Source organism: Scyliorhinus torazame, chromosome 7 (genome assembly GCF_047496885.1).
Source record: "Scyliorhinus torazame isolate Kashiwa2021f chromosome 7, sScyTor2.1, whole genome shotgun sequence".
NCBI classification, from domain to species: Eukaryota; Metazoa; Chordata; class Chondrichthyes; order Carcharhiniformes; family Scyliorhinidae; genus Scyliorhinus; species Scyliorhinus torazame.
The window spans coordinates 113456721-113470139 of NC_092713.1; the positions used below are offsets into that span (position 1 = coordinate 113456721).

Consider the following 13419-nt stretch of genomic DNA (forward strand, 5'->3'; position numbering starts at 1 on the left):
TTATTTTTAAACATTGTCCAGGAGTAGTTTTGCCCACAAGTGGGTCCTCCCAACATTCATCCTTCCAAGTTTCCTCAGGATCTTCTATGTTTCAATAAGGTCACCTCTCGTTCTTCTAACCTCCAGTGGGTTTAGGCCCAACCTGCTCAACCTCTTTCTTCAGAAGATAACCCCTTGCAACGAGGAATGAGCCAAGTCAGCAGTTGAGTATTCATGCAAAAGACTGATGTTATATAACAAACTGCAAATTCTATTTCAGTTAAAACATGCGAGACACTGACACGGCCTGAACATGGGGAGATAAACTGTTCCCATCCCATTGGGAACTTTAGCTACACCTCAACATGTGGTTTTTGGTGCCCTGAAGGATTTGTGTTATCTGGAACAAACTGGCTGGAGTGCAGTATCTCTGGACAATGGACAGCAAAGACCCCGACTTGCAAAGGTAATATATCGGCAACCTTACCATCACTGACACTGCAGTTTCTCCCTATTTCCTGGGAGGAACTAAGTAGGTGAATCATGCTTCATCTCAATGTGTAGAAAGAGCTCAATTTCTCTGTCCTTGGCCACGAAGCCAACTGGAGAGCTGGGTGGAATCTTCGAAGAAGCCCAGGCATTTCCCACACATGACTCCAAAACGGTTGGTGGACATGGTGTGGGCATCTGGACTGAAGGCTTGTCAGCCCTTCCCAATGACTCCTACCCTGCACCCTACCAGATGATCAGGATTTCAAATCACAGTTACCTTTCTCAGAAACCCAGTAAATCTGTATCCAACCCAATATTCTCTGACACAGTACTCCCAGTTACATTCTCTGTCTGTTTAAGTAAAGATACTGTTCAGAATAAAAGGTTTTGTTGTGTTAAAGTTACAAACCTGGTTGCTGTAGCTTACTGGACTCAAGCAAAGAGCTCATTGAATTAGCTACATCTAATTTCACTGCTGTTGCGACTTTGGGTCAAGTGTGGCTGGAATCGACCATGCACTAGCCCAGGATGTCATAACAGGAACAACATACGAATATATGAATTAGGAGCAGGAGTAGACCATTTGCACCTTGGTGCCTATTCCACCATCTGGTATGATGCAGATGCTGCCAGATATACCTCCAGTCTGTTTTTATTTCGAAACTCCAGCATCTGCAGTATTTTGCTTTCTTGATTCGATCATTGCTGATCTGAATATGGCCTCAATGCCATTTTCCTGTCTGTCCTTGCTGCCATTGCCTCTCATAAACAAATCTTATTTTGTATTGAATATATTCAATGATCTTGCCTCTACTGCTCTCCTGAGGAAACAGATTCTACAGACTACTGACCCTCTCAGAGAAAAGAAATCCCCTCATCTCCATTTTAAATGGGTGACCCTTTATTTTTAAACTTTGTCCAGGAGTAGTTTTGCCCACAAGTGGGTCCTCCCAACATTCATCCTTCCAAGTTTCCTCAGGATCTTCTATGTTTCAATAAGATCATCTCTCATTCTTCTAACCTCCATTGGGTTTAGGCCCAACCTGCTCAAACACTTTCTTCAGAAGATAACCCCTCGTAGCCAGGAATGAGCCAAGTCAGCAGTTGGGTATTCATGCAAAAGACAGATTTTAAATTACAAACTGCAAACTTCTATTTCAGTTAAAAAATGCGAGACACTGACACGGCCTGAACATGGGGCGATGAACTGTTCCCATCCCATTGGGAACTTTAGCTACACCTCAACATGTGGTTTTTGGTGCCCTGAAGGGTTTGTGTTATCTGGAACAAACTGGCTCGAGTGTAATATCTCTGGACAATGGACAGCAAAGACCCCGACTTGCAAAGGTAATATATCGGCAACGTTACCATCACTGACACTGCAGTTTTCTCCCTATTTCCTGGCAGGAACTGAGTAGGTGAATCATGTTTCTTCTGAGCTGTACAATGTGTAGATTGATGCATGATCAATGACCACTAAAGCGAGGTTGTAATCCAACTGAAGGCTTTAATAAGCAAGATATTTCCCCCAGCAGCTCAGGTACAGAATGAAGGCTGCTGGGGTGGCACGGGCTCTTATACCCCGCCTAGCAAGGCGGAGCTACCATACATCCTAACCAATAGAAAGCATACAGTTTCCACCAATGGTGCTCCAGCCTATCAGGTACCGTAATACCTCTAATACCACATTCATCCCCTGTTAAAAAAGAGTCCGGCTGTTTGGTGGCCTGATACTACAAACATGGCAACATGGTAGAATTAGTTATGGAGGTACCGTAATACCTCTGTACAGCGTTTTGTAACTATTTACAATTCTGATAGCTATTTACAATTGATGATTTAAATTTACAGTTTACAGTTTACAATTTAAAATGAAGCAATCAGTCGATCGGGGGCCCTGGTCATCCTCTGTGATCATCGGAGCTTCGGTGGTGACTCCTGTGGAGGCTCGGGTGTCTGTGATTCCGGGAGTGTGGCTTTGATCTCCATGGCAGCTTCGGCACCCCTAGACGGCGCTGGTGGGGAAACGGTTGACCTGGGAAGGGAGCGCCTGCGGGGTGCGTCGGTGGGTGGGGGGGGCCTAGACGGGGCCGGCGGAAGGACCGATCCTCCTGTAAGGTGCCCCGGTGGAGGGGACGGTGGGACTGGTGGCTGGGGTGTGCGTGGGGCTCTGGCGGGCGCCAGGTCTCGTAGGGAGACCATATCTTGTCAGCCGTCGGGGTACACCACGTAGGCGTACTGCGGGTTAGCATGGAGCAGATGGACTCTCTCGACCAACGGGTCCGACTTGTGCGCCCGCTCGTGTTTTTCGAGCAGGATGGGTCCGGGTGCTGCCAGCCAGGTCGGGAGTGAGGTCCCAGAGGAGGACTTCCTGGGGAAGACAAGGAGACGTTCGTGAGGTGTCTGGTTGGTGGTGGTACAAAGCAGTGACCGGATGGAGTGGAGGGCATCCAGGAGGACTTCCTGCCAGCGGGAGACTGGGTGGTTCCTGGACCGTAGGGCCAGTAGGAAGGTCTTCCAGACCGTTCCATTCTCCCTCTCTTCCTGTCCATTACCCCGGGGGTTGTAACCGGTTGTCCTGCTCGAGGCGATGCCCTTGCTGAGCAGGAATTGACGCAGTTCGTCGCTCATAAAGGAGGACCCCCTATCACTATGTATGTAAGCGGGGAACCCGAACAGTGCAAAGATGCTATGGAGGGCCTTGATGACGGTGGTTGCGGTCATGTCGGGGCAGGGGATGGCGAATGGGAACAGGAGTACTCATCAATCACGTTCAGGAAGTACGTGTTGCGGTCGGTGGAGGGGAGGGGGCCTTTGAAGTCCATGCTGAGGCGTTCAAAGGAACGGGAAGCCTTTATCAGGTGCGCCCTCGCTGGCCGGTAGAAGTGCGGTTTGCACACTGCGCAGATTTGGCAGTCCCTGGTGACTGTCCTGACCTCCTCGATGGAGTAGGGCAGGTTGCGGGTCTTGACAAAATGGCAAAAGCGAGTGACCCCCGGGTGGCAGAGGTCCTCGTGGAGGCGGTCCACTTGTGCGGTGGCACATGTGCCGCCGGACAGGGTGTCAGGATGCTCATTTAGCTTCCCCGGACGGTACAAGATCTCGTAGTTGTAGGTGGAGAGTTCGATCCTCCACCGCAAGATCTTGTCGTTTTTTATCTTGCCCCGCTGTGCATTATCGAACATGAAGGCCACCGACCGTTGGTCAGTGAGGAGAGTGAATCTCCTGCCGGCCAGCCTCCAATGTCGCACAGCTTCTACTATGGCCTGGGCCGCCTTTTCGATTGAGAAGCGGCGGATTTTGGAAGCATGGAGGGTACGTGAGAAGAAGGCCACTGGTCTGCCCGCTTGGTTGAGGGTAGCCGCCAGAGCTACGTCAGACGCATCGCTCTCGACCTGGAAGGGGAGGGACTCGTCGATGGTGTGCATCGTCGCCTTTGCAATGTCTGCTTTGATGCAGCTGAAGGCCTGGCGGGCCTCCGTCGACAAGGGAAAGGTTGTGGACTGGATTAGGGGTCGGGCTTTGTCTGCGTAGTTGGGGACCCACTGTGCGTAATAGCTGAAAAACCCGAGGCAGCACTTCAGGGCCTTGGAGCAGTGAGGGAGGGGGAACTCCATAAGGGGGCGCATGCGTTCAGGGTCGGGGCCTATAACTCCATTTCGCACCACGTAGCCGAAGATGGCTAGGCGGTCGGTGCTAAACACGCATTTATCCTTGTTATATGTAAGGTTAAGGATCTTTGCGGTCTGGAGGAATTTTTGGAGGTTGGTGTCGTGGTCCTGCTGGTCGTGGCCGCAGATGCTGACATTATCGAGATACGGGAATGTTGCCCGTAAACCGTACCAGTCAACCATTCGGTCCATCTCGCGCTGGAAGACCGAGACCCCGTTGGTGACACCGAAGGGAACCCTTAAGAAGTGATAGAGCCGCCCATCTGCCTCGAAGGCAGTGTATTTGCGGTCACTGGTGCGGATGGGGAGCTGGTGGTAGGCGGACTTGAGATCCACCGTGGAGAAGACGTTATAATGCCCGATCCTGTTTACCAGGTCGGATATGCGGGGGAGAGGGTACGCGTCCAGCTGTGTAAACCTGTTGATGGTCTGACTGTAGTCGATGATCATCCTATGCTTCTCCGCGGTCTTTACCACCACTACTTGAGCTCTCCAGGGGCTGTTCCTGGCTTCAATGACCCCCTCCCTCAGTAGCCTTTGGACCTCTGACCTAATGAAGATCCGGTCCTGGGCACTGTACCGTCTGCTCCTGGTGGCAACGGGTTTGCAATCCGGGGTGAGGTTTGCAAACAGGGAAGGCGGGTCGACCTTAAGGGTCGCGAGGCCGCAGACAGTAAGGGGGGGTATAGGGCCGCCGAATTTGAAGGTTAGACTTTGGAGGTTACACTGGAAGTCTAAACCCAGGAGTGTAGCCGCGTAGAGGTGGGGAAGGACGTAGAGATGGAAATTTTTGAACTCCCTTCCCTGGACTGTGAGGTTTGCTACACAAAACCCCTTTATCTCCACTGAGTGTGAACCGGAGGCCAGGGAGATTTTTTGATTAACAGGGTGGATGAGGAGGGAACAGCGCCTTACCGCGTCGGGGTGTATGAAGCACTCCGTGCTCTCAGAGTCGATTAGGCAGGACGTCTCGTGCCCGTTGATAAATACGGACGTTGTAGCAGTTGAGAGTGTTCGAGGCCGGGACTGATCCAGGGTCACCGAGGCTAATTGCAGCAGTTGAGAGTTCTCTTCGGGCAGTGCGTGGTCAGCCGAGCTGGGGTCCTGGGGATTCATCCAAGATGGCAGCTCCCATTGGTGGCACAAAATGGCGGTGCCCATCCCTCTAACGTGGCGTCCGTCGTACAAGATGGCGGCGCCCGGGGTCCGCACGTGGCCCTGGAATAAGAAGATGGCGGCGACCGCTGGCCGCAACGTAAGCCCGGGCGTTACTGGAGGCCACGTCCAGGGAGCATGCAAGGGCCCGTGCCTCCTTGAGACCCAGAGTGTCTTTTTCTAGCAGTCACTGGCGGATTTGTGAGGATAGCATACCTGCCACAAAAGCGTCCCGAACCAAGAGTTCAGTGTGTTCGCTCGCCGAAACTTGCGGGCAGCTGCAGTTTCTCCCCAACACCAGGAGTGCATGGTCGAATTCTTCCAGCGTTACCCCAGGGGTTTGTCGCCTTGTTGCAAGCAGGTGCCGGGCGTATACCTGGTTTACCGGGCGAATATAATGTCCTTTTAGCAGTTCTATTGCTGCATCAAAGTCTTCCGCTTCCTCGATGAGGGTGTAAATCTCCAGGCTCACCCTTGAGTGCAGGACTTGCATTTTCTGCTCTACCGTGGGTGTGTTTTCGGCCGTCCCGAGATACCCTTTAAAGCACGCCAGCCAGTGCTTAAAGATTGTTGCTGAGTTCGCCGCGTGAGGGCTGAGTTGAAGACACTCCGGCTTGATTCGGAGCTCCATCCTTTCTTTTTTTTAATAAGCTAGCTTATTAAATTGTTGCACGATCAATGACCACTAAAGCGAGGTTGTAGTCCAACTGAAGGCTTTAATAAGCTGGATGTTTCCCCCAGCAGCTCAGGTACAGAATGAAGGCTACTGGGGCGACACGGGTTCTTATACCCCGCCTAGCAGGGCGGAGCTACCATATATCCTAACCGATAGAAAGCATACAGTTTCCACCAATAGTGCTCCAGCCTATCAGGTACCATAATACCTCTAATACCGCATAGATAGAGCTCTTTTTTTGTGTCCTTGGCCGAGAAGCTGACTGGACAGCTGTTGCAATTTTCAAAGAAGCCCAGGAATTTCCCACACACGATTCCAAAACTGACTGTGGACATGGTGTGGGCAGTTGGACTGAAGGCTTGTCAGCCCTTCCCAGTGACTCCTACCCTGCACCCCACCAGATGATCAGGATTTCAAATCATAGTTACCTTTCTCAGAAACCCAGTAAATCTGTATCTATCCCAATATCCTGTCACTTTCCCGCTGGAAGACAAGTTAATGTAATTGGCAAGTGAATGAAAAGTAGAGGTATCACTTAAAGACGGCAGAGATGTATTAGTTGACTCCTTGGGTCTGTTAGAAGCCCATGAGAAACCACAAGGAAATAGTCCCTATCGTGTAGCCTCAGAAGCTCTTTTTGGTGGGGAAACCGATTTGGAGAGAATTTGGTGAAGTTCGAGCATTAGAAGGAATTTTTAAAAATGGATATGCTGGTGATGTGGGAAAAAGACGAGGTAGCTGGAATCAGGGGAAGAAGCAAAAGAGACAGAGTTCCAGCTTGCAGCGATGAAAATTAAAGGAGAGCTGCCAAGAGCTAGACGGGAGCCTAACCCTAGAACAGTGCTTAGTGGGGACATGCTAAAGTTTATTCAGTCCCTACCAAAATTTGAGGGAAACGGTGTAGAGCCATTCTTCATGGCATTTGAGAGAATAGCATCTCAAATGGAGTGGCTGAAGGAAAAGTGGATATTATCCAAGCAAAGAAAACTGCATGTAAAATCTGTGCATGTTCCCGGACAGGACAATATGTTGCAGATGCATTATCACAAATTTAAGTGCTGATAAGTTGCAGGTGCAAAAACTGGGGAAACCTCTGTCGTGGGGATGAATGAATGGATGTGTGTTTTATGGTTTGTGTCACAAACCTTGCGATGAAACATCCTTGCAATGGTTTTCCATCTCTCTAAGGAAGGAGGGATGTAAGAGTTCTTCCAGTTTAATTCCTTTGTTTCCATTTATTTTATTTTATTGTTTTGATGTATGGATCAATAATTGGGATGCGCCTTTAAGTAGAGAGAAGGAAACCAAGGACTCAAAGTTTAAAATAGCCTGTTTGCCAGAATCTGTATTCTCAGGCTTTGCATTTTGGAAAAGAAGTAGCCAAAATCTTCAGCAATACGTTGATGGAGGAACGGTTTTGGAGGGACTTAGTTTGATTGGTTAACTGGCAACCAATGGGTTGGCCAGGGACAGTGTTCCACCTGGCAACAGTTAGTGATTGGTTCCTGCTGGATGCTGTTTTTGAGAGAATCTTCCAGAAGGATGCTGCCTGGACTGGAGGGCATGTTTTATGAAGAAAGGTTGAGGGAGCTGGGGCTTTTCTCATTGGAGCGAAGAAGGAAGTGCGGTGACTTGACAGAGGTGTACAAGGTGATGAGAGGCATGGATAGAGTGGATAGCCAGAGACTTTTCCCCAGGGCGGAAATGGCTGTCACGAGGGAACATAATTTTAAGGTGATTGGAGAAAGGTATAGGGGAGATGTCAAAGATAGTTTCTTTACACAGAGAGTGGTGGATGCATGGCATGCACTGCCAGCAGAGGTGGTGGAGTCAGAGTCATTGGGGACATTTAAGCGACTCTTGGACAGGCACATGGACAGCAGTAAATTGAAGGGATGTAGGTTAGGTTGATGTTAGAGAAGGATAAATGGTCGGCACAGCATCGTGGGCCGAAGGGCCTGTACTTTGCTGTACTGTTCTATGTTCTATGTTATATGAATGGAGCTGTTTCCTGACTCTGCTGCCTTCTGTCAGTAGGTGGAAGCTGAAGATCTTTAAGTGTATCAAAACCAGCAGCTTGTTGCTCTTCAGGAGCTGAAGTAAAAGAACTTGGGCAGGCTTCTCCATTAGGGAGATTATGCTCCCCCGTCAGAGCTGAATCACTTCTGTTTTAGGAGCAGCACCCAGAAGCTATTTGCCTTGCCATGCAAACTTACGTATGGCAGAGATTACAAGGGATTCTGACATGAATCCCCCAATTGGGCTGCCATTTTAAGCAGGATTTACATTGTGGAGGACCCTCCGATGGACTTGGGGGCACCTACCTTAAATACTTACCCCCCTGACCCACTGTGAGGACAATCACAAGGCTACCCTGGGAAATTTGCGTACCACTCCATGCCCATGTGAACCCCGGCACAGAGGGCCTGAGAATCACAACGGCATGGAGAATGGGGTGGGATTCTCTGACCCCCCCGCCGGGTCGGAGAATCGCCGGGGGGCGACGTGAATCCCGCCTCCACCGGCCGCCGAATTCTACGGCACCGAAAATCTGGCGTGGGCGGGAATCGCGCCGGTGGGCAGGCCCCCCCGGCGATTCTCCGGCCCGCGATGGGCTGAAGTCCCGCTGCTGTCATGCCAGTCCCGCCGGCGTGAATCAGACCACCTTCCTTACCGGCGGGACTGGCGGTGTGGGTGGGCTCCGGGGTCCTGGGGGGGGGCGCGGGGCGTTCTGGCCCCAGGGGGTGCCCCCACGGTGGCCTGGCCGGCGATCAGGGCCCACCGATCCACGGGCGGACCTGTGCCGTGGGGGCACTCTTTTCCTTCTGCCTCGGCCATAGCCTCCGTGATGGCCGATGCGGAAGTGACCCCCGCGCATGTGCGGGGATGACGTCAGCAGCCGCTGACGCTCCTGTGCATGCGCGGACTTCCGCCGGCCGGCGAAGACCCTTCGGTCCCGGCTGGCGTGGCGCCAAAGGCCTTTCCCGCCGGCCGGCGGCGCGCCAACCACTCCGGCGCGGGCCTAGCCCCTCAAGGTGAGGGCTTGGCCCCTGAAGGTGCGGAGAAATCTGCACCTTTGGGGCGGCCCGACGCCGGAGTGGTTCACACTACTCCATCCCGCCGGGACACCCCGCCCCACCGGTCGGGGAGAATCCCGGCCCTGATGTTCAGCCCATCAATAGGATGCAAGTGGGAAATTTTGACCAACTTACAATCTCCTAGGGAGACGCCTGAACCTCGATGCCGCCACCAGTGGGCGACCCGGACATCAGCACGACAATCCAGTTTTTTGTCCCCAAAACTGGATTCTCCACCCATCGGGAACTCCGCTACCGGCGCCGGGCGACAGAGAATCCAGCCCCTAATCTATTGTTTTGAAAGCAGTGGGTGTCCAGCATTTCCTTTGCTGTGAACCTGCAATGATGCTGAGTCTGCAGAGAAGGTAGACAACCGTGCCTGAGAAGATCGTATGTCCGCATATCTCAGCTTTGTCAGCAGGATCCATCTGGTCTTACAACCAAAAGGTCGGCAGCGACCCGCCCGCGGCTTTACCTGCCGATACGGACGCAAAATGGCCGGGTCCGTGGCCACGCATGCGCATGGCGGTGGCCTGCGGCGGCTGGGCCGCACAACATGGCGATGGCCTTGCGCGGACCCAGCCTGCGAAAACTGCCCCACTGTAACCCCCCTCACCACCCCGGACCACCGCCCACCAGTCCCCCCGGTCCCAGCCGAAGCCCCCCCTGCTAGCAGAACGGTTCCCTCCCTGACTGTGGTGACGCTGGCACAGTGCGCAGCCGCCATGCGAGGTTCCCGAAAAGTGAGAGGACACACGCCCCACGCCGACGGGGAATCGGCCCAATGGGGACGGAGCATCGGGAGAGGGCCTCAGGCGATGTCTTGAGGCCGTGCCCACAGCGTGCGGTGTACTTCTCGAGTGCGCCATTTGTGAGGGGGCGGAGCATTGGAAAAACGGGGCCGCCCCCAATTCCGCCGTAAAAATGGATTCTCCAGCCGTCTGGCGAACCCCATTTTAGCTTCGGCGATCAGAGAATCCAGCCCTTAGTCTCAGAAACAGAGAACTCGCCCCCTGTGTATTTTAACAAAATCTTATTTAACTGGTGTTGCGACTCCAGTTTCAAAGAGATCACCTCTCGTTCTTCTAGCCTCCCGTGGGTTTACGCCCAACCTGCTCAAACCCTTTCTTCAGAAGATAACCCCTCGTAGCCAGGAATGAGCCAAGTCAGCAGTTGAGTATTCATGCAAAAGATGATTTTAAATAACAAACTGCAAACTTCTATTTCAGTTAAGAAATGCGAGACACTGACACGACCTGAACATGGGGCGATGAACTGTTCCCATCCCATTGGGAACTTTAGCTACACCTCAACATGTGGTTTTTGGTGCCCTGAAGGGTTTGTGTTATCTGGAACAAACTGGCTCAAGTGTAATATCTCTGGACAATGGACAGCAAAGACCCCGACTTGCAAAGGTAATATATCGGCAACCTTACCATCACTGACACTGCAGTTTCTCCCCATTTCCTGGGAGGGATTGAGTAAGTGAATCAGCAGTGCAATGTGTAGAAAGAGCTTTATTTCTGTGTCCTCGGCCACAAAGCTGACTGGAAAGCTGGTTGGAATTTTCAAGTACCCAGGAATTTCCCACATGTGACTCCAAAACTGACTGTGGACATGGTGTGGACAGTTGGACTGAAGGCTTGTCAGCCCTTCCCAGTGACTCCTACCCTGCACCCCACAAGGTGATCAGGATTTCAAATTGCAGTTACCATTCTCTTAAACCCAGGAAATGTGGATACCTCCCAATATCCTGTCCCCTTCCTGCTGGAAGACAAGTTAATGCAATAGGCAAATGAAGGTGAGAGGGGCAAGGTTTAGAGTAGATGTACGAGGCAAGTTTTTTACACAGAGGGTAGTGAGCGCCTGGAACTCGCTACCGGAGGAGGTGGTGGAAGCAGGGACGATAGTGACATTTAAGGGGCATCTTGACAAATACATGAATAGGATGGGAATAGAGGGATACGGACCCAGGAAGTGTAGAAGATTGTAGTTTAGTCGGGCAGCATGGTCGGCACGGGCTTGGAGGGCCGAAGGGTCTGTTCCTGTGCTGTACATTTCTTTGTTCTTTGTTTGTTTTGTTGAATGAAAAGCAGAGGTGCCGGTTAAAGCTCAGAAAGCAGAGATAGATGATGTATTGGTTGGGTGCTTGTGTCTGTTCGAAACACAGGAGAGCCCAGGAGGGTGTAGTTCCTGTAGTGTAGCATCAGAAGCACTATCCAGTGGGGAAATCGATCTGGAGATAATGTGGGACTACATTTTTTTACTGTTTGCCACCAGCGATTCTCTGAACGAATAGACTGGGTTTAACCCATTTGAATTGGTCTATGGCCGTGATGCATAGTGTCCAATAAAGCTGATGAAAGAAAAGTTTCTGAAACAACAGGATGAATCAATGTTGGATTACGTGTCCACGTTTCTGGAAAGGCTCACAGGAGCCTGTCAGGTAGCCCAAGAGAATTTAATGGTTTCAGGGCCAAGAATGAAAATGTGGCCACAAACATGCCAGGTCTAGAGCATTTCGGGCTGGAGATGAGATACTGATATTGTTGCCTTTGCAGGGCGAACCTCTGAAAGTGAAATTCAACGACCCCTATAAGGTATTTAGGAGGGCGAGTAAGTGACTTGCCGATTAGACACTCCAGACCGTAGGACCGATTATGTCACTTAAATATGTCGCAAAAATATCATCGTGGGGAAGGGGATAGGAAGGTACAAATGTGTCAATAGGTAGAAGTAGTGGAAGAGGACAATAAGAGTAAGGTAGGGGAAGAGGTGGACATATCACAGAGTGATCCTCCTGTGGTACGACTAGAACATACGCTAATATTAGAGCACTTAGATACTGAGTTTGCATACTTAGAAGAAGAGCAGGGAAAATATTTCATAAGAATACTGCAAAAAGCATAAGCAGTAGGGGACATACTTGGGTGCACTAGATTAACTTAACATGATGTAGACGTAGGTAACTCCAACCCGATAAAACAGCATCCATATCAACTAAACCCACCGAAACTAGCTCAGGTAGAAGCTGAAATCCAATACATGATGGAGAATCACTTAATTGTACTGAATAAGAGTAGCTAGAGTTCACCGGTTGTTAGTACCTAAGTCGGATGGGACAACCCAGTTCTGTATAACTACCAGAAGGTCATCACCAAAATGGATTTGTATCTGATTTGCTGGTTGGGGACTGTAATGATAAGACAGGCAGCACCTCATGTCTTTTGAAAATTGATTTGTTAAAGCAGTATTGGCAGGTTCCTTTAACACCCAACGCTAAAGGTATATCTGCCTTTGTGACTCCTGTAAAGTGATACCTTTCAGATTTCAAAACGCACTGGCTACATTTCAACTATTCATACATCACGTTGTGGCACAGCTGCCCAACTGCATGGTCTATTTGGATGACATGGTAGTTTACATTGACACATGGAAAGAGCATGTAGAAGGGAAGAGAATGGGGATGAGAAAATAACAGCCATGATTGAATGGCAGAGCAGACTCGATGGGCCGAGTGGCCTAATTCTGCTCCTATGTCTTATGGTCTTATGGTCTAATTGAAGAAGTTATTTAAATAACCGCAGTTGGCCGATTTAGTCATCAATGTGGCGAAAAGCGAGTTTGCCGAAGTAAGCGTGACCTACTTAGCGCATGTTGTGGTACAGGGATCAGTGTCACCCAGAATGGCCGAAGTAAGGGCTTTACCAGATTTTCCCATTACTAAAGCGAAACGGGAGATTATGGGGTTCCTAGGTAGTGCAGATGCTATAGGAAATTTAATGTATTGCAGAAACAATAAAAAATGGTATGATCTGCAGAAAGCCAGACAGCTTTAGAGAAATTGAGGGCTATATTGATAAGCCTTCCAGTGGTGGCTGTCCCTGAATTTTCCAAACTGGTTAAAGTGACCACAGATGCCAGTGACATGGAGGTGGGGGTGGGGGAAGTGTTGCTTTGGTTTGACGAGTCAGGGAAAGCGAGGCTGGTGGAGTACTTTTCAAAAAAACTAAGTCTGCGCCAAAGAAAACACTCCACCAATGAGAAGGAAACCTTAGCATTGTTACTAACCATTCAGCATTTTGAAGTTCATGTCCGGCATGTTAATCAGTAAAGCCCATACTGACTATAAGCTGCTTGCATTTGTAGAAAAATTTAAAACTCAGAACTCAAGGTTGTTCTGTTGGAGTTTATTGCGTGCATATTCCCGGAAAGGACAATATTATTGAAGATGCATTATCATGAATTTAAGTGCTCACAAGCTGCAGATGTAAGAATTGGGGGAACTTGTGCAGTGGGAAAGGAAGAGTTAGGGTTAGGGGATGTGTGTTTTATGGTTTGTGCCGCATACCTTGTGATGAAACATAGA

The 13419-nt window shown here is 50.3% G+C and overlaps 1 protein-coding gene across 1 annotated transcript in view; it reads left to right on the forward strand.

The window, feature by feature from the left end:
- LOC140427352 (sushi, von Willebrand factor type A, EGF and pentraxin domain-containing protein 1-like) overlaps positions 1-13419 on the forward strand; it is a 151976-nt gene that overhangs the window by 76538 nt on the left and 62019 nt on the right. The window contains exons 18-20 of the mRNA XM_072512902.1: positions 260-445; positions 1633-1818; positions 10280-10465. Coding sequence (XP_072369003.1) covers positions 260-445; positions 1633-1818; positions 10280-10465 — 558 coding nt within the window. The remainder of the gene's footprint in view (positions 1-259; positions 446-1632; positions 1819-10279; positions 10466-13419) is intronic.